At 37.0% G+C, this 20636-nt stretch overlaps 2 protein-coding genes across 2 annotated transcripts in view; one reads left to right on the top strand and one right to left on the bottom strand.

Annotated features, from left to right (window-relative positions):
- Positions 1-20636, top strand: part of LOC142347999 (neurofibromin-like) — a 634373-nt gene that overhangs the window by 131270 nt on the left and 482467 nt on the right. The window lies entirely within an intron of this gene.
- The window catches only part of LOC142347888 (guanine nucleotide-binding protein G(i) subunit alpha-like), a 30653-nt gene continuing 11374 nt past the window's right edge, over positions 1358-20636 (bottom strand). The window contains exons 4-7 of the mRNA XM_075399043.1: positions 19804-19922; positions 19077-19323; positions 16423-16587; positions 1358-3661 (exon numbers count right to left, since the gene is read on the bottom strand). Of these exons, the coding sequence (XP_075255158.1) occupies positions 3411-3661; positions 16423-16587; positions 19077-19323; positions 19804-19922 (782 nt within the window). The 3' untranslated portion in view covers positions 1358-3410. The remainder of the gene's footprint in view (positions 3662-16422; positions 16588-19076; positions 19324-19803; positions 19923-20636) is intronic.

The raw sequence follows: 20636 nt of genomic DNA, 5'->3' as shown, positions 1-20636 counted from the left end.
ATCTAAGAAAAAGCTGAATTCATTCAATTTTTTAACAACTGAAAAAATCAATAAAACGAATATTAAAGTAGGTGCCAGGACAAAACTAGAATGATACAAACGAGAATGTGAAGAATATGGACACAATGTTAGGAACACCGTAACAAAAAGACCGATTCTTGATTTTTGAAAGTTAAAAATCAAATTTAAAAAAATCAAGAAAACGAGTACATTTCATTGATCAGCATTCGAGACATAGAAAAGACAATGAGTCATTCGAGACAAAAATCCAACTTGCTCAAGAGAATAAAACAAGAAAAAGCAAAATTCAGACATGCGAAACATTGAAACATTTTGCAAAAAAGTGGTCAAAAAATATTTAAGACTGCATTTATGAAAAAATTTTATCTGTTTTTTCAAAAACTTAACACCAAAAAATGATTGCATTTTTATTGATACGAAATTAAAGTCCCTCATGTTCCCCAAAATACTATTTCTAGTAATTAAAAGCAAAATACAAACAAAAAACTGAAAAAATTGGCAAAAAACTACGAAAATCGGATTAGCAAATGTACAAATTTATGAAACAAAATTACATCGAGGTAGAAAGAGGCATTGAGTATACGAATTATCAAAGGGAAGTTGCCATATTAACTGATTTTTGACAAAAAACAGATAAAAGATCCAAAAATGAAGAAATTAATAGAAAAAAGCCAAAAATTAACTAAAAAATCAAGAAATATGTGCCAATTTCGCATTTGAAACGAAATTTCAGGCTATGCAAAATGCTGTGCTATCAATTTCCGGGGTTTACATTTCAACATAGCATCGATTAAAAATTATTTATACAAAAAACCAAATTACAAGCAAAAAAAACTAGGCCACTTAGACGAAAAAACGGCTAAAAACGGTTATCTATATGTGCCATTCAGTCAAAAACTACTTTTCAATATCAAAAAGTAATTCACTAAACTCAGCGCATGATCAAAAAACTTCTCTCGCTCAGAAAAAATTAGTTCACACTGCAATTTTACTCGCTTTCGCTTTTAGGTCAAAACATCGTCTGAACGAATAGTACTTCCGGTAAAAAAAAACCTTAAGAAAACCAATACTCGTCTTCGAGTCGTAAAAACCAAGAGCACCGCAATATAGCTTTAAAAACATATGTTTCTCTCCCTCGCATAGCCTTTTCAAATTAACTCACTCATTCAACAAACTTGATCAAATGAGATTATTTTTATTAGGGGAGTCTAGTACTCGTTCCGTCGAAAACTTGATCCCGCCGTATACAAGTCCGTACTAATCTTCGTAAGTGTTGCAAGTTTTGTCTAAGAGTTGCAGCCTGGTTAGTCTCAACTCAACATTCTTCAAAACTAAACAATAAGGTAAATTTATATTAAAGACGTTATAACTACAAATATGTGTAACACCAAACGTGGAATTTAACATTTCGACACTGCATAATAAAAATTTATCTGAAAAAGATCGCTATAGGCTATGGAACCTACACGCAATATAATTGATGAAGGTCTTTCTGAGAAATCCAAAAAATATAAGCAAACAAATTAAATCAAATTGTAGAATTACAAATTGCTATATAGAAAAATATCGAACATTTACAGCAAATTTTAATCTCTCATCGAGTCGTTATTACTAGCAGTTCGTAAATTATTGCACCGTTTAAAAATGTTTTGCAAAATTTTAGCTTTGGAACAGCTATAAATTGCACGAGTTCAAGTCTGGATCAGGGTATGAATGGTGATTTCCTAGCATAATTAAGATTTAAAATAGCTCAAAATGTTTCAGATCTATCTTGCATCGGGAATTCAAGAAATAAAAAAGGAGACAAAATTAGCATTGCCCGCAATGCTAGAAGCTTCATCAAATCAATAATTAGAGAACTGTACAGTTTATTGCACAAAATTACTAGCCTAATAAAACGGTCTAATGTCAAACCTATCTGCACAATTTAACTTGGCGACAACCTATCTGCGAAAAATTGGCGACATTTATATTGATCCAATAATTTTTGTTGAAAATTGCTTTTTTACTTTTTTTATCGAAATGTCAGCAAACTCCAGCATCAGATAGATTATCATAAAAAATTAAAGATATTCACAAGGGCATGTTTTCTCAGAAAAAAATCGAGCCAAAATTTTAGATACCAAATTCATTCCGACTTTATCGATTTCCAGCCGCCAAATCTCAATTTAATTTACACATTAATTTGCAGAAAACATTTACTGCGTTGTCGTCAAAAATAAACATTAATTTATTTCTCAACAAGAACCAACCATGAGTTAGCGATAATTAGAACGAATTTGAATCAAATTAAATGTTTCCCAATGGAGTAGAAGATCGGTATTTACTGATAGAAATAAAGAGAAGAGGAGGAGATGGGAGGTGGGAAGTGGGTCTAAAAGAGAGAAAGGTCAAAGCATTGCAAGATAAGATAGAATTGCACTCACTACAAAATAATTATAATGTTTTAATGTCTTCATATAAATTTTAAATGACAATACACATTGCAGTATTGAGACTTCAATGAGTGGACTTGTTTCATCGATTCAAGAAATGAGCCTGGTTTTGATGAAATTCACTATTCTTCAATACTGGCTGATGTCACTGGATATTTTTTCATGCATAACACCCGTTAATGACATATAAATTGTTCAACAACCAACACTATATAGTCTTTTACATCGTTGCCAGGAATTTCATCAGATATAGCGTAAAATCTTGCTTTCGGAAACTAAATTCGGATCAAATAAATTTTCTATAAAAGAATTTGGCGAAATGTTATTCTATCTATTGTAAATAAAGCACAGCTAGTCGAGCAGAAAAATCACGAAGTCCATATACTTATTTCTGTATGATAAATTACAATAGAACATCCAAGCACAATGAATCAATTTCAGGACATTATGAGAGGAATCGGTCCACATCACAAAATCATCTTCAGGTTAGATATAACAAAGACAGTACAGAGAACAAACAACAGACATACTTTGCTTTTATTTGAGAATTAGCAATTGTTGTTTTGACAGTCTGAATATGAAATTTTGGGAACCCTCATTAAATGAACCGTTTCCTCAAATTTTACGGTCTTAACATAAAGTCACGTGAACGGCGCGGGCAATAAAAAAAACTTTCATTCAATACAGGAACTCATATTAAGAACTCTTATATTCATCCAAACCTTGACTTTTATTACCTCCGCTATTCATTCTCCGAGTTGTTATTGATGAATAAAATTGAAAACTTTCTAGAAAATGAAACTTTTCCAATAGGAAATTTTTCCCATTGTTCTCAAAATTATACTGTTGCACAACAATCTAAAACTTGCGCAACACTCAACTAACAATGAGCGACAACTTGAGTGAATTTGTTTATTTCAAAATAAAGATAGAAAGGAGCAGCAGCCCGTCTGATTAGAAGAGCCCACAGTCTTTCAGATTCGTTTTTATGATGACATCTGTGCACGCGTCAAACACGAATTGGATGTTACTAGTGTCGGTTGCACACGTGAAGTGACTATAGACCTCCTTTGTTAGTTTTCTCCGGTTCAGGTTCTCGAATTTCATCTGGATGTATTGTCCAGCCTCCATGAATGTATTAGGACCAGTGTATTCTGGGAAACAATGCGTCAAAGGACTCTTGGTAATCTTCTCCTCGAACAAATCTGCAACAGAGATCACAAAACTCCTATTAAAAACTATTTGTCCCAAAAATATCACGAGAATTATAGAAAAGATTACCAACAAAGTAAGGGAAGTTGCTCTCCTTCGACAGCTAACGTTTTCTAGAGCAACTAAATTAGACTTCAAACGCTTATTAAAGACATTCATTGGACTTCAAACGCTTATTTGAGGCATTCAATGGGGTTAAGAATTCATGACATCTTAGTACCATTAGTTGGGTAAAAACTACTTTCGGAAAACTTGTGATGATAAGTTCTTCTAAAACTTATTCCGTAAAACTACTTAAAATTCTGAATCAAAGCAAATTGGATCACACAAAAACAAAGAAGTCAAGCTTGAAAAAGATCGCATAAGACACCGCCATGACCCCCAACAATCGTAAACTTCAATTTTATAATGAAAGTTAAACAATCGAACCCAATAATCAAACTTAAGCAATTGCTCAAAAAAAATTGTAATATTAAAAACACCTTAACCTTTTGCTTGCAAGCTGTGCTCAGTCGTCATGTCTTACTATCTATACTAATGCAATTTAATTTTGTCATATTCGGAACGATTATGCTGACAAACAAAGATAGTAAGGAAAAAAGCGGTAAAACCTTTCAAAAACTTTCAAGGTTGAATCAGTCCTAGACCTTAGTACCCAAACTAAAGAAAAGTAAACGATTGGGAAGGCCAAAAAGATAGTAACTACCCTATATATTACTCGCACAACTTTAAGGAAGCTAATATGTATGTGTACATTATTACCTAAAAGGTGAATAATAATAATGTATGCGACACTTGACACATGGGTTTCTTGATTCACCTTTATTCAGCTTCCATGTTTCCGCAAAATTTCAACCAAATGCAAATTATTTAAAAAAAGCAACAAGTGCTAGAAAAAGGACAGCTGGAAAAAAATTGGAACACAAATTCCGTTACAATTCAAAAAATACAATTAAAATTCCACTCGGTTTTCATGGTTAGGTTCATTAGATTTTGGAAATATTTATTAACAGTGTGAGCTCAATGATAGTTTTAGGAAAGCGGCCAATAGTGAATGATGACAGGCGCAGAAAAATCGACCAGCACAAAAAACATAACAGACTAACGTCGGGCGAATTGCTCTCAAACGACCGGCGAGCGTTTGGCTTCGTCAACAGCTAGCCACGGTTTAGTGTCCTCAGGGCGCTACCTCTTTATCACGTTTCTGAATACGAGTCAAATGAGTCAGACAAAAATCGGCCAAGCGAAAAGCAATTTTCGGCAATTTGGTTTTGAGAGCAATTAACACCGGTTTCCTAAAAGTGCCTGTTAGATCATTTATGATAAAAACATTTCAACTATAACTCATTAATAATGAGCATCAGAGATGGTGACATTACGCCACATAACAGCAGCTGAAGTGCGGAATCAACAAAGAGAGAGAGAGAGAGAGCTAAAACGTAAACGAGAAAGAGAAGGAAAGGAAACCCAACCGAACGAGAGAGGAGACAGGAATATCTTCCATGATTGGATTCGACACTGCAAATTTTCTAACCTTGTTAATAAATAAATCAAAGAGAAAAACTGAAAAAGGCAAAATTAAAAAAGTTTTGAACTCCGCAATAAAAAATCAAAACCCTTTTTTTGTCTCGAAAGTTCTGTCAAGTAACCCATCTCCAAGACTTGAAAAGTTTCGTTGGCAAGTAATGGTCGTTAAACTCAGAAAAGGACAAAAAATATTGAAAAGTTTTTAAAATATTGAAAGTTTTTAAATATTACTAAAACTGGAGTCAAATATAATGTTGATCATAATACCATTAACTCTAAAAACTATGCAGCAGCTTATTATCAAACCTTGGAGGAGGTCCCAGGGCCTCTGTTGCCGGAAAAAATTCAAAAACATGAAAAAATTGCGAATATTTTTAAAAATTGCTTAAAACCGTGATATAAAAATCTTGAACAACATTCCATTTCCAGAAGTACATCTACAAGCTATCTAGTAACATATTATCAAACCCTAGAGGAGGTTCCGCGGCCCTTGAGGCTAGAGAAACCTTAAAAATGACAAAAATTTTCGAAAGAACTTCAAAAAAAATTGCAAGTTTTAAAAATTGCTAAAATTCGATATCAAAAATTTGAAATTTAATCTATGACCAACAAAAACTTGCCAATAACTTAATATCAAACCCTAACGGAGGCTCTTTTGACCCTTGAGGCTCAAAAAATCTGAATAACGACAAAGTTTAAAAATTGGAAAAAAAGGCAAAAACTATCAAAAAATATGCTAAAATTCGTGATGTTAAAATATTGTAAGGCATTCCTTTCAATCTAAAAAAATCAGAAACCTATTTTCTAAACCTAGAGGAGGTTCCTTGGCTCTTAAGGCTGAAAAAATCAAAAAACCGACAAAATATTTCAAAAAAAAACTTGAAAAAAAGCTAGTTTTATCAAAAAATTGCTAAAATTATGACATTAAAAAGTTAAAAAACTATTCCATTGCAATTAAATTTGTCAGTAACTTATTATCAAACCCCATAGGATTTTTTCTGGCCCCTGGATCTCGAATGACCTGAATAAAATAAAAACTGTCAAAAAAATTGAAAAAAATTGCACGTTTTGTCAAAAAAATGCTAAATTTCGTGATGGTAAAATGTTGAAACCATTACATTACCACTAGAAACAACGCAGTAAACTACTTTTAAAAATTAAAGGAGGTTACTTGACAGCTAGGGCTGATAAAAATCAAAAAATAACAAAAATTTTCAAAAATTGCAAAATAGTATAAATTTGCGTTTTAGCATGCGGTTGTTCGTCAGTAGCAAGCCACGGGAGGGGGAATGCAACCGGGGCTAATTGAGGGGGGGAGGTGGGGGGGGGGGCAAAACTTGGGTGGCCGGCAACAGCGCGGTGGGGTGGGAGCAATAGGGGGCAACAGTAGTGGTCCCATCAACCTCTAAGAACCGCTCTTCACACCATAAGAATAAGTATTGGTCTCCAAAACAGTTGAAACAGAGCTGAAAAGCTCTAAGAGCACTTAATGCCCCCTGAGCGCTACCTGCTTATCCCATTTTTGAGGACGAAAAGTCAAAAGCGTCAGACGAAAAATCGGTCAAGTGAAAAATCGCACAAAAAAAGACCGACAGGACTAATATAATTGCTACAAACTTCGTTTGAGAGCAATTAAAAATATCTTCAAACTACAGGTTGATTTTTCTGTAAATTGACATTTCCTTTTAAATGTGATAACATCTAAAATAAAGCCAGCAAATTGCCGGAAAAAACAACATTAGCCCACTTAGCGCTCGTGATTGAAACAAAAGGAAAAAAGAAGGGACAGAAACTGACAAAGGTTTCTAAGCGTCAAAGTGTTATAATTTGGTGTGGTTTCAATTATTCTAAATTTATATTTAATTCTGCTTCTATACTGAACTCTATTGTGCTAAATCAAATTGCCAGCTAGTCATCGCTGTAATGAACTCAGATAACCTAATGCACTTTGACTTGATGGCCTGGCTTTATCGGTTTATCCGGTTTCTGTTGATTCTGCTCTTTTGACATTGACATTCACAACACCGCGTAATCAATGAGTGGAGCAGATTTTAATTTGCTTCAATTGAACCAGTGAGTGATGTAAGTCATGAGCCAAAACTGAAAAACGTGACCAAGAGATAAAGCGATTAACGAACATAGCAGTAATGTCCGGACAAAATTCAAAAATTTTTAATGACTATAGAAAAAACAGGACTTCGAATGGACTATGAATGATTGGGGATAAACATTTCGAAAACAAACCATATGAAAAATGCAAAACAGTAATAAGCAATGTCAAAATTCTGCATGTGAACAAAAAACCACTATCGAGAAAGCGAATTTTTGTTTAAGCATCATTTTCTCACTCTACTTCTAAAAAAATCGAATAAATTTTACAGCAAAAAAAGCACTCGCGTTTTTGCTGTACTTCCTGTTTTGGCGAGACCAAAATCAGCACTTCAATTTGACTTTTAAAATCATGAAAATGTGTGAACAGATCTTAAAAAAAGCGCTCCAATACAATTCATATTCTTTAAATGATTAAAAGGAGAGCGGCTTAATAATAGCCGTCGAGAGGCTTGAAGACGGCTGTTAAACAAGCAGCAAATAAACAGCTGAAAAATTGCATAAAAGAAAAAAGCAGAGAAAAAATAGGCTTATTAGTCTAAAAGTGAGCTTTTTGAAAAGATGAGATTATTGCCCAAGAAGTTTTTTTCATCTGTTCTCTAATTATTTAAATTACCTTAGGGCTAAACAAATTAAAATTAATACACTGCGACAATCCCTTAAAATACCTCAAAATAGCAAACTTTTGATCAACGTGAAACACTATAAAATTTGAAGTTCTTGAGACATTGTAGTTTTTAAGCATAGCATCTTAGATATCTCTTTTTCTCGCTGTACAGCTCGCAATTTCACATTATCTGAGAAGCAATGAGGTTACACATTTGCGCCTACCAAATTAACCATTAGAAACAATTTAAATAAAGCGACTTTGAGAACAACATTTTGACTGTTCATGACTTTATAAAAGCTGCCATGACAGTAATGACAGAAAATAACAAAATAGTTTTTAAAAAAGCAGCTCTTGTGTTAAATGGAAAAGATCAAAAGTAAATCACATTAAAATATTGAAAAGCAATTTTCAAAAAAAAATCTAAAAAAGCTAATTTTTTTAAGCCTAAAATAGAGAAACTGATTTAGTTCAATTGAAAGTTCCATTGTTTGTTCTGTGTCAAACAAATGAAAAGATAGCCGACAAACTGCCGGAAAACATCCCCCGTTGACCCACTTGGCGGACATTTGAATTGAAACAGAAAGAATTGATCAATAGTAATTGACAAAATATTTCTAAGTGTCAAGGTCTTCTTATTTGGTGTGCAAATTCTGCACATTGGGTTAGATTCTAAAACTACACTCAATTTAGCCTCTAAACTGAAGGCTATTAAGCATAATACTAAGACAAATTAGCAGTCGCTTTAATGAAACTTAATAACCTAATGCACTATGACTTAATGACCGGGCTTTATATGTTTATCCCGTTTCTTTTGATTTTGCACTTTTGACTTTGTTCTCAAACGACCAGCGAGCGTTTGGCTTCAAGGGTTGGGTGGTGATGGGTGGCCAAACTCTTAAGATTACGAACCGCCATTCACACTATTAACTATAGTATCCTCAAATCAGTTTGGCAAATCGCATACTTAGAAACTAGTAAGACGTAACGCTCAAAGACAGGTGCTCATCTATTTAATTAATGATATGACTGTAGATCTAGTCAGTTAATGCCATTCTAGATATACAAACTATTAACTATTAATTTCTATACTGTAGAAACTAAGCTATTTGCTAAAAGTAAATGTTCGCAGGCAGAAGTCAACGCTCTAAAACAGGAACCAATGTTTGAAGATATAGAAGTCAAAGTTCAAGTTATGAAAAAAAATTGCTTCAGCTAAAAAAAATCCTGTAGAAAACCAACACTCCACTACGAGTCGCAAAACGAAAAACGTTGACATAATTGAAATAATAGCTTCAAACTTTGTTCAACAGCAACTAAAAATGAAAGCTGGCAATTTTCATGCAATATCTAGTCCGCATTTGTCACCACAAACAGGCCGTTCTTGATGGCCGCTACAACAAAATAACTTTGGTCTACTTCAGATTCTTAATCAGAATTGAAATGAAAACGGGGTTGTAGAAACATGAATACGCAATTCTTCGCTGAATGTTAAGTATTTACGAAAATAAGACATTTTTGTTCACAAGCGAAAGTAAACTCTCCTGCCCAAAATGAGGGCCTCGGGCAATCTAAAAATTGATAGACATTTGACTTGCAAACCAAAATTGAATTACATGGATCTTCTCGACTATTTTTAAAACAGTTAACTGGTTATTCATTTCCAATGTTTGAGTGCTAATACTGTCTACAGCGTAGAAACAACATGCGAGTAGGCTATGCTAATATGCAAAAAATATGTACATGAAGCACAGCAGAAATCATTAGTGATCCAAGTTAAAAACTAGCTCAACTTTCTCCCAAATATAGCACTAGATTTTTGCATCGAAATATTTACCAAAAAATTTAGCAGCCATCTTTAGCACCTTATTCTCGGCTGCTCCTTCTTAACGGCCGCCAAACAGTGTTTAAGGGGCTTATTGGCGAAATCATTGCAGTTTTTCGTCATGAACTTTTACCCATTCAAGCTAGAGGAAAAAACTGTCATTTTTGAGGGTAAGGGTTAAGATAAAACAAAAATAACCAACTTACATCGGGCGAATTGCTCTCACAACACTAGCGAGCGGTTGCCTTCAGCAGTAACTAGCGGCCTAAGGAGGCTAGCTTAAGGTCAATTAGGAAAGGGGGATGAACAGGAGCGGCGTGAACAGAGCTTGTGTGTGAGTGCGTGTGTGTGTGGGAGGGGGGGCGGAAAGGGGGTTGATCGAGCGTGTGAAGTGGTGGCAGATGTACGAGTGGCGTAGTAAGAGAGGGAGGAGGGTGGTGCAAAAGGGTTACTAAGGGACTTTGTTGATATAGACCATTAGTAAGAATTTTAAACAACCGACTAACATCTCGCGAGTTGCCCTCAAACGACCGGCGAGCAGTTGCCTGTCAGTAGCTAGCCACGGTTTAGTGGGGATAGCCTTAGCTTATTTAAAGGGGCGTGAGGTGAGCGCAGCGGGGTGGGGGAGGCTCATGGGGGGCAACAGTGGGGGGAACGGTGGAAAGGGTGTCTTTGGCAAAACGGTGCACTTAAGGCCTGAACGATATGCAGAGGTGGGGATGGAGGGTTGTGTCCGTGTGTGTGTGTGTGTGTGGGGGGGGGCGTGAACCTCTCCGAACCGCCCGTCACACCATAGGTATTCTCCAAAACAGTTTCTGTGAGTAGCATACTTGGAGGCTAGTGAGCTGAAAAGCTCTAAGAGGACTTGATGCCCGCTGTGCGCTACCTGTTTATCCCGTTTTTGAGGACGGAAAATCAAATGGGTCAGATGAAAAATCGGTTAGGCGAATAATAGCATCAAACAAGGCCAAGAGGACTGATACAATTGCTACAAACTTCATTCGAGAGCAAGTTAAAAAAAGTTGCAGGCAAATTGCAGGAAAGTAGCCGCCGTTGAGACGCTTGAAGCACATCAGGATTGACACAGAAAAGGAGATAGAATTTGACCGAATTTTTCTAAGTGTGAAAAACTATTAGTATTTGGTGTGCAGATTCAGTTACACTCTAAAAATATACTTAATGCAGCTTCTAAACTGGAGGCTATTAAGCTTGATACTAATTTCAGCTAGCAATGACTATAATGAACTTTAAAAACCGATACTGTGGCTTAATGACCGCGCTTTGCCGGTTTATCCCGTCTTTCTAATCTGCTCCTCCGGCCTTGGCCGCATTCACTTCAACGAATAATTCAATGAGTTAAAAAAAATTTAAAACCGAATCAGTTGAAGCAGTGAGTGAGGTAAGTCAAAAATCAAACGTGAAAATCGCGACTTTTATAAAATAAAAAACATGATCAAAAGATAAAGCAAAATTAAGAAAAGGAGAGCTCCTAAATAATAGCTGTTGAGAGGCTGACAGCAGCTATTAATTATACGAATTTCGGCGCTTTTAGATTTTTAGTGAAGCTGGTTAAAATTCTGAATCATAGAGCAAATTAGATCACGCAAAAATCAAGCAGACAAGCTTTTAAAAGTTACTGGAAAAGTGGGAAACTCCCAAACAAAAAAATGCATAAAAACATGAACGATTACAATAAATGCTTCAGACCTCAGTCACGAGCTAATTAAGAACATCAATCCTTAACTCAAATTTGAAACCTTCAATAACAGCTACCCTTGAGCCAGGATTACCACATTTAATTCGATCGAGGCACAGAAACCGAAATAGAAACTTATCACCTAACGGCTGCTATCTTCCTTAATTATACCAAATCGCTACGCATGGCTATCACGCCTCCACAAAACAAACTTAAACTCATAAAAAAACTTCCATTCTTAAAACAACCGACTAACGTCGGGCGAACTGCTTCCTACCGAGCGCACTGAGTTACGCAAGCAACGATGTGCAGTGACTGGGATTGGAGAGGTGGGTGAAGGGATTGGGTGCGAGAGGCGTTGAAGTGAGGGGGTGGCAGGTCAAAATCTAAGGACCGCCTATCACACCACAAATAAATGTCTCCCGAAAACTGTTGAATCGCATACTTAGAGTCTAGTAAGCTGAAATGCTCCGAGTGTGTGTGTGTGTGTGGGGGGGGGGGGGGGGCGTGAACCTCTCCGAACCGCCATTCACACCATAGGTATTCTCCAAAACAGTTTCTGTGAGTAGCATACTTGGAGGCTAGTGAGCTGAAAAGATCTAAGAGGAGTTAATGCCCACTGTGCACTACTTGTTTATTCCGTTTTTGACCCATTTGTTTATTCCGAAAAAACAAATGGGTCAGACTAAAAATCTGTCAAGCAGAAAATTGCATTAAAAAATCCAAGAGGACTTATAGAATTGTTAAAAACTTCACTTAATTAAAGTTTAATATGACTAGATCTAGTCAGTTAATGCCATTCTAGATAAACAAACAATTAACTATTAATTACTATACCGTAGAAACTAAGCTACTGTTAAAATTAAATGTTGGAAAGCAGAAGTCAACGCTCTAAAACCGAAACCAATGATTGAAAACATAGAAGTCAAAGCTCAAGTTATGAGCAAATCTACTTCGAGTCGCAAAAAGAAACACGTTTACATAATTGAAATAAATGCTTCAAGCTTCGTTCAACAGCAAATAAAAAAGCTGGCAATTTTCATGCAAAATCTAGTCAGCTTTTGCCACCACAAACAGGCTGTTCTTGATGTCCGCTACAACAAAATAACTCTGGTCTACTTCAGATTCTTAATCAGAATTGAAACAAAAACGGGGTTGTATAAACATGAATAAGCAAATATTTGATGAATACTAAGTATTTACGAAAATGAGACATTTTTGTTCACAAGCGACACTAAACTCCTGCCAATATGAGGACCTCAAGCAATTTAAAATTGATAAACAGATTTGAATTTCAAAAATTGAATTACATTAACCCTCCCTTGACTATTTTCAGAACAGTTAACAAGTTATCCATTTCAAATGTTGAAGTGCTAATACCTGTCTACAGCGTAGTAACAACATGCGAGAAGCCTACGCTAATATGCAAATAAAACATGTACATGAAGCACAGCAAAAAAAAAATTAGTGATCCAAGTTAAAGACTAGCTCAACTTTCCCCCAAATATACCACTAGGTTTACGCAACGAAACATTTACCAAACTATTTAGTAGCCATCTCGGCTGCTCCTTAACGGCAGCCAAACAGTGTCTAAGGGGCTCATTGGCGAAGTGATTGCAATTTTTTGTGATGAACTTTTACCCATTTTTCAAGCTAGAGGACAAAACATTTTGGTCAATTTTATAGGATAAGGGTTAAGATTAAAAAAAATGAAACCAAACTTACATCAGGCGAATTGCTCTCACAGCACTAGCGAGCGTTTGCCTTCAGCAGTAGCTGGCGGCCTAGGGAGGCTAGCTTAAGCTTTACTAAGGGGGGTTGGACAGGAGCGCAGTGAACAGAGCTTTGTGTGTGTGTGTGTTGGGGGGGGGAGGAGGTTGATCGAGCGTTTGGTGACGGCAGATGTACGAGTGGCGTAGTAAGAGGGGGAGGAGTGGTGGTGTAAAGGGGTTACAAACGGACCTTGTTGATATAGAATATTAGTAAGAATTTTAAACAACCGACTAACATCTCGCGAGTTGCTCTCAAACGACCGGCGGTGGGGATGGGGGGGGGTTGTGTCTGTGTGTGTTTGTGTGTGGAGGGTGAACCCCTAAGAACCAACCTTCATACCATAAGTAATTTCCAAAAAAGTTTCTGAATCGAATACTTGGAGACTAATGAGCTGAAACGCTAAGAGGACTTAATGCCCACTGTGCACAACCTGTTTATTCCGTTTTTCACCCATTTGTTTATTCTGAAAAAAAAATGGGTCAGACTAAAAATCGGTTAAGCGAAAAATTGCATTAAAAAAGGTCAGGAGGACATATACAATTGCTACAAACCTCATCTATATAATTAAAGTTTGATTTTACTGTAGATCTAGACAGTTAATGCCATTCTAGATACACAAACAATTAACTATTAATTACTATACCGAGGAAACTAAGCTACTGTTAAATTTAAAAGTTACATTTTATGTTAAATATAAAGTTACATTTTATATATTAAGGAGGCTAGCTGAAGGTTTATTAAGGGGGAATGGACAGGAGCGCGGTGAACTGAGCTTGTGTATTTGTGTGCGTGGGGGAAGGTTGACCGAGCTTTTTAGGTGGCGGCAGATGTACGAGTGGCGTAGTAAGAGGTGTAGGAGGGGTGGTGTAAAAGGATTACTAAGGGACCTTGCTGATATAGACCATTAGTGAGAATTTTAAACTTCTCGCTAACATCTGGCGAGTTGCTCTCAACCGACAGGCGAGCAGTTGCCTTTGTCAGTAGCGAGCCACAGTTTAGTGGGGATAGCCTTAGCTTATTTGAAGGGGCGTGAGGTGAGCGCAGCGGGGTGGGGGATCAGCAAGGAGGCTCATGGGGGGCAACAGTGCGGGGAAAGGTGGAAAGGGTGTCTTTGGCAAAACGGTGCACTTAAGGCCTGAACGATATGCAGAGGTGGGGATGGAGGGTTGTGTCCGAGTGTGTGTTTGTGGGGGGTGGGGGGGCGTGAACCTCTCCGAACCGCCCTTCACACCATAGGTATTCTCCAAAACAGTTTCTGTGAGTAGCATACTTGAAGGCTAGTGAGCTGAAAAGCTCTAAGAGGACTTGATGCCCGCTGTGCGCTATCTGTTTATCCCGTCTTTGCAGACGAGAAGTCAAATCGGTCAGACAGAAAGTCGGACCAGCAAAAAATACATAAAAAATTACCAGAAGACTAATATAATATGCAAACTTCGTTTGAGAGCAATCAAAAATTATGTTTTTAATATATTTTTACAGATGTTAACTAAAAAGTAGTTTTGAGGTCGCATCTGCATAACTATGGGATCTAATTATCTAACTGTTTCAGAACTAATAGTCACCGCTTCTGAAAGAAAAAATCCATCCCATTTTGCTTATTTGTTTTCTTGAAACACTGGACAACTGTTAATCATTCCATCTAGTCAGTTTCCATTATCTGGCAATGATCAAGATAGTTTGACTCTAGTGCAAGGGGTTAAGATATAAAATGAAACCAAACTTACATCAGGCGAATTGCTCTCACAGCACTAGCGAGCGTTTGCCTTCAGCAGTAGCTGGCGGCCTAGGGAGGCTAGCTTAAGCTTTACTAATGGGGGTTGGACAGGAGCGCAGTGAACAGAGCTTTGTGTGTGTGTGTGTGTGTTGGGGGGGGGAGGAGGTTGATCGAGCGTTTGGTGACGGCAGATGTACGAGTGGCGTAGTAAGAGGGGGAGGAGTGGTGGTGTAAAGGGGTTACAAACGGACCTTGTTGATATAGAATATTAGTAAGAATTTTAAACAACCGACTAACATCTCGCGAGTTGCTCTCAAACGACCGGCGGTGGGGATGGGGGGGGGGGGGGGTTGTGTCTGTGTGTGTTTGTGTGTGGAGGGTGAACCCCTAAGAACCAACCTTCATACCATAAGTAATTTCCAAAAAAGTTTCTGAATCGAATCAGTTGCCTTTGTCAGTAGCGAGCCACAGTTTAGTGGGGATAGCCTTAGCTTATTTGAAGGGGCGTGAGGTGAGCGCAGCGGGGTGGGGGATCAGCTGGGAGGCTCATGGGGGGCAACAGTGGGGGGAAAGGGTGTCTTTGGCAAAACGGTGCACTTAAGGCCTGAACGATATGCAGAGGTGGGGATGGAGGGTTGTGTCCGAGTGTGTGTTTGTGGGGGGTGGGGGGCGTGAACCTCTCCGAACCGCCCTTCACACCATAGGTATTCTCCAAAACAGTTTCTGTGAGTAGCATACTTGAAGGCTAGTGAGCTGAAAAGCTCTAAGAGGACTTGATGCCCGCTGTGCGCTATCTGTTTATCCCGTCTTTGCAGACGAGAAGTCAAATCGGTCAGACAGAAAGTCGGACCAGCAAAAAATACATAAAAAATGACCAGAGGACTAATATAATATGCAAACTTCGTTTGAGAGCAATCAAAAATTATGTTTTTAATATATTTTTACAGATGTTAACTAAAAAGTAGTTTTGAGGTCGCATCTGCATAACTATGGGATCTAATTATCTAACTGTTTCAGAACTAATAGTCACCGCTTCTGAAAGAAAAAATCCATCCCATTTTGCTTATTTTTTTTCTTGAAACACTGGAAAACTGTTAATCATTCCATCTAGTCAGTTTCCATTATCTGGCAATGATCAAGATAGTTTGACTCTAGTGCATCATTATTGAGATTTATAAAATCTCAGATAGCGAAGTCAAGATTCCACTACACACATTTAGCCGCCCGCTCTAATTAGAATTCCCCCTAATTCATACTTTTCGTTTACAAATTATATATAAAGCGACAGCCCATGTTTATACAGACAGCTTCTTCACTCAGTCAGGAGATCGTAAATACTGTCCGGCTTGTGAAAAACACAATATATCTCTCGACCATCACGACACACACTAACATAACCAAGATCGGATGTCCATCATGCAAAATCTTGATAGATAAATGGTCATCATGCAAGAACGCAAAAAAATTTTTCAAGATGAAGCAATATGAAAAAGCGAGTTGTACCTTTTTTGTTGAGGAATAGGATGATGCTGGTCTCTATAAACCACTTGTTGTTGCAGATCGAGTCGAAGAGACGCATGCTTTCCTGCAGTCTGTTCGTCTCCTCATCCTCGGCCAGGAGACAGTCGTAGCCACTCAGCGCCACACAGAAGATAATGGCTGTCACGCCTGGAACCCAAATCACCACAATAACCTGTTCTTACGCAAGCGAACTTCACGCTCTTATAGCTTAGTAAGATATCTTCTTTCAGTTGCTACGAAAAAAGCCTGCGTTAAACCTGAATATAGCTGAAATAGACCAGTGTTTGTTGTTGTGTTTCAGGCTTGATTTAAAATCATTCTTACTTTAAAATGCACTCATTTCTCCTTACTGAAAGAATGTCAGGTATTCTCATTTCAAGACTGGAGTTCATCTTAAGTACTCTTATGCTCACATGGCAAAATTTCCCACGAATTAGCAATACATAGGACTATTGCACTAGAATTGATAAACATAGCTGGCAGATTGCCAGAAAATAGCCGCAATAGCTTCGTAGATCTTCAGTCTCAAAAATATAGTAAAAGTGAATTGGGAAAGCCATTTCTGAAAAAATCAGATCAAAAAAATAACATAGCCGGCATATTGCCGGGATAGCTGCGAAAGAATAGACCTGCGTGCCATATAAGAGATAGAAACAGATACAGATCTAAATTGAAAAAAAAAATCGACGCCGCTCAAAAAACTAGGTAAAAAACATTCAGCGATAAATTGGTAGCTAAAAGGGATCAATTTTTCTCAAATTGACCTCTTCACCTTGAATTACAGACTGTTACCAACTGCTATACATTACAAACGAAGCTACAGTTAAAGTCCAATGTTCGAAAACAGAAGTCAACAATCAAAAACGGAGGTAAATGCTCGAGCAGAAAGAAGTCAAAATTCAAGTCATGAACAAACTTGCTTTCTGCTTAAAAAACCTGTAGAATCTCAATACTCCTCTTCGAGTCGTAAAAAAAACCAAGAGCACCGCAATATAGCATCGCTCAGCTTACAGCTTCGCAGCTATAAAAAAGAAAACAGAAAATCAATCTCAAAATGCCGCATATGAACAAAAAAACCACTAGCGAGAAATGGAAATTTGGTTCGAACAAAACACTAGGCCTAGGATGAACTATGAATGGATTGGAAAAACCATTTAGAAAAAATCCGATCCAAAAAAAAATCGAAAAAAAACAGTAAAAATCAAAGTGAAATTGCCGCATGTGAACAAAAAAAACCACTATCTACAAAGCACATTTTTGTTCAAACACCGTTTTCTCACTCTACTTAAAAATTAGTGAAAAAATTCACGCCGCAAAACCCCTCGCTCTTTCGCTCCACTTCCTGTTTCGGCGTGACCAAAATCACTACTCCAATTTGACTTCAAAAATCATGAAAAAGTGTGAAAAGATCTTAAAAAGACAGCGCCCCAATAAAATTTAAATTCTTTGAATTGTAAAAAACACGATGTCCCCAATAATAGACGCTATCGCTTCGCGGCTATAAATAAACATACCCAGCAGATTGCCGGAAAATAGCCGCCGTTGATTCCAATAAGCATGATTGGGATTGAACGAATAGAATATATTGAAAAAAAAAAGATTTTTGTACAAAAATATTTTTTAAGTCCGATTTATTTTGATGGCATTTCGTAGTTGAACATACTTCTGTTTCTTAGAGAGAGGCTACAGGGGCTACTATCAACACCAATAAGCATTAGAGGTGGTAACTAAGACTTATAGGAACGACGTTCAAATATCGGGCATCTAAATTTGGGCTTTATGGGTTTATCCCGTTTCTATTTCTGACTTCAATTTTTTATACCGACTCTGTTCATTTTGAATTGCTTTGCTTAGCAACTGATGTTCAAATTCACTTTTAGCAGAATGAGAGAAGAGAGAAACTAGCCTAGAGAAGTCAAAAAAGATTTCACGCAAAATGTCGAAAAAGCGGCAAAATGGTTAAGAGAAAAAAAGTTTGACGAAGTAAAAAAAAAAATACGAGCGCAATAATAGCCGGCTGAGAAGATGAGGGCGGCTATTAAACATAGCTGGCAAATGGCCAGAAAATAGACGCAATCGCTTTATAGATCTGTAGTCTCAAAAAGAAGGTAGAAAAGACAGACCAAAAAAGAAACTACTTTTCATTAAGGGCTGAGATGTTAAATTTTGATTAGAAATCTGTAAATTATTGCTGTTTCTATTAGCTGCTCTTAAATAACCTTCAATTAGAGTGACAAGCACTCATTTGCCCTTATTTCTTTGAATTAAAGCAAAGAAAAATCAATTTCAGAGTGAGGAAGGAAGTCAATTTTGAGAGTGAGGTAAGTCACGTATGACCAAAAAACTAATCACGCGAATGAACGAAAAACTAGTTCCGCTAAAAGTGAAAAATGACGTCACGCACGCAATTCAGTTGAAATTGCATAAACGAATGAACAAAAAGCAGATTTGAAGTGATTGTGACGTCATATGGTCGTAACAAAAATCTTGACGAAATAAATAAAAAAAAACAAGAGAAGGCCAATAGCCTCAGCTATCGCTTCGCGGCTATTTAAAACGATTTTCATGTTTGGACAAATAGGAATGTATCACATGTCAATTCAACTAAACGATTCCTCATGAACAAGAAAACAAACCTTCAAAGCAATGAATCCACTTTTTCCTCTCGCTTCTCTGTCCTCCGACATCAATCATTTTGAAGCTGAGAGTCTTGAAGAGGAACCTGGTCTCCACGATGCCCGTCGTCTTCACCCGGGTTCTGAGGACGTCTTGCACTGTGGGTATGTATTCGGGAGTCGATATTCTGTCGAGGGCGTTTAGGTAGTAAGAAGCGGAATCGTTCAGCTGGTACTCGCGAGCCCGCAGGAAACAGCTTTGCAAGTCCTACAATCAGTTTTAATCAGTTTTAACAAAATTTTCAGGTATTAACAAAATTTTCCTTTTTGATCTTTTTCAGCATCTGAAACACTTCGATCGTTAACCTACAATCATTAAAGCATGGATTAGATTCCTCATATTAATAACACGAAGAAATTCTGCCTCATAAACGTGGGATGATAAATCTGAGTGAAAGAAAGGTTTACTATCTTATCTGAGTTCGAACATTTTCAACTCATTTTATTTGCCCTAGAAGCTCCACTCCTTTTCAGCTATAAAAAGCTGTTCTTCATCTACCAGCGCAAAACAAACTTTTCCAGAAATAGATGTTAAGCAGCAACTACATGCTAAAAATTTAAACTAAGTTTTTGAGAAAATTAACCCGAAATTTTAAATTGAGTTTTTTGAATAGTCTCGAGGCAACCATTAGATTCCTACAGAGTAATAACAAGTGTGTAATTAGTTGGATGGCCTTAAGTGACTAACGGAGTCGTGCCAGAGGCGCTTCATGAGAATGCACATTTCTTGATTGATTTCTGGGTTGGCGGCCATAATGAAGAACTCTTTGGCGTCGTCCTCCGTCTGCAAGTTGGTGAACTTGATGCCTAAACAAACATTCTATTGTGTATCATATCAAAGAGAAAGCAAGTTACGGTTTTGGCTCCAATTAATGCTGTGTTATACTAGGTACTGAAAATACTGCCGCAACTGAGAATATAGCTGACATACAGCCGGAATTGAGATTTTCTTCCGGAGTATCGAGTTAGTCGGAAATACATAGAAATGAAATACACTATTGAACGCTTACTGCAAACAGCAGCAAAACATAAATTTATCACGAATCTGATCAATCAGTAACATCGAGAGTAAATAAATTATTAAGTACTTTGAGGAAGATTTCAAGTACTTTGCTTCTCACTAGTTAAGGACCAATAAAGTCCCTATTCGCTGATTTATGCTCAAGCTGTACGCTAAATGATAGGAACCACGAAGTCGGCTCTCAGAGATATCCCAATCTATCCATTATTCTGGCAACTTTCCATTCATCCGCTTATCAGTTGTTTTTAATAAATAACCAAACAGGTTCCCCTAGAATATATGCTAATTAATTAAATAATACATCTTTTGGAGAAAAACAAACACTTTCAAAAAAAAAGAAAACATTGAATTCCAAAATGTTACACACCTTAAAAGTGTCAACAAAATGGCAATGTACAAATTCTAAAATACATAAAACAATAAGAATATATTTTATTTACAACGTTTGGAATACTAAAAACATAAAAAAAAATATATTGGATAATAAGGAAATTAAAAAC

The sequence above is a fragment of the Convolutriloba macropyga genome, chromosome 10 (assembly GCF_964194025.1).
Source record: "Convolutriloba macropyga chromosome 10, txConMacr16.3, whole genome shotgun sequence".
NCBI lineage: Eukaryota > Metazoa > Xenacoelomorpha > Acoela > Convolutidae > Convolutriloba > Convolutriloba macropyga.
This window is presented reverse-complemented; position numbering and strand designations above follow the sequence as displayed.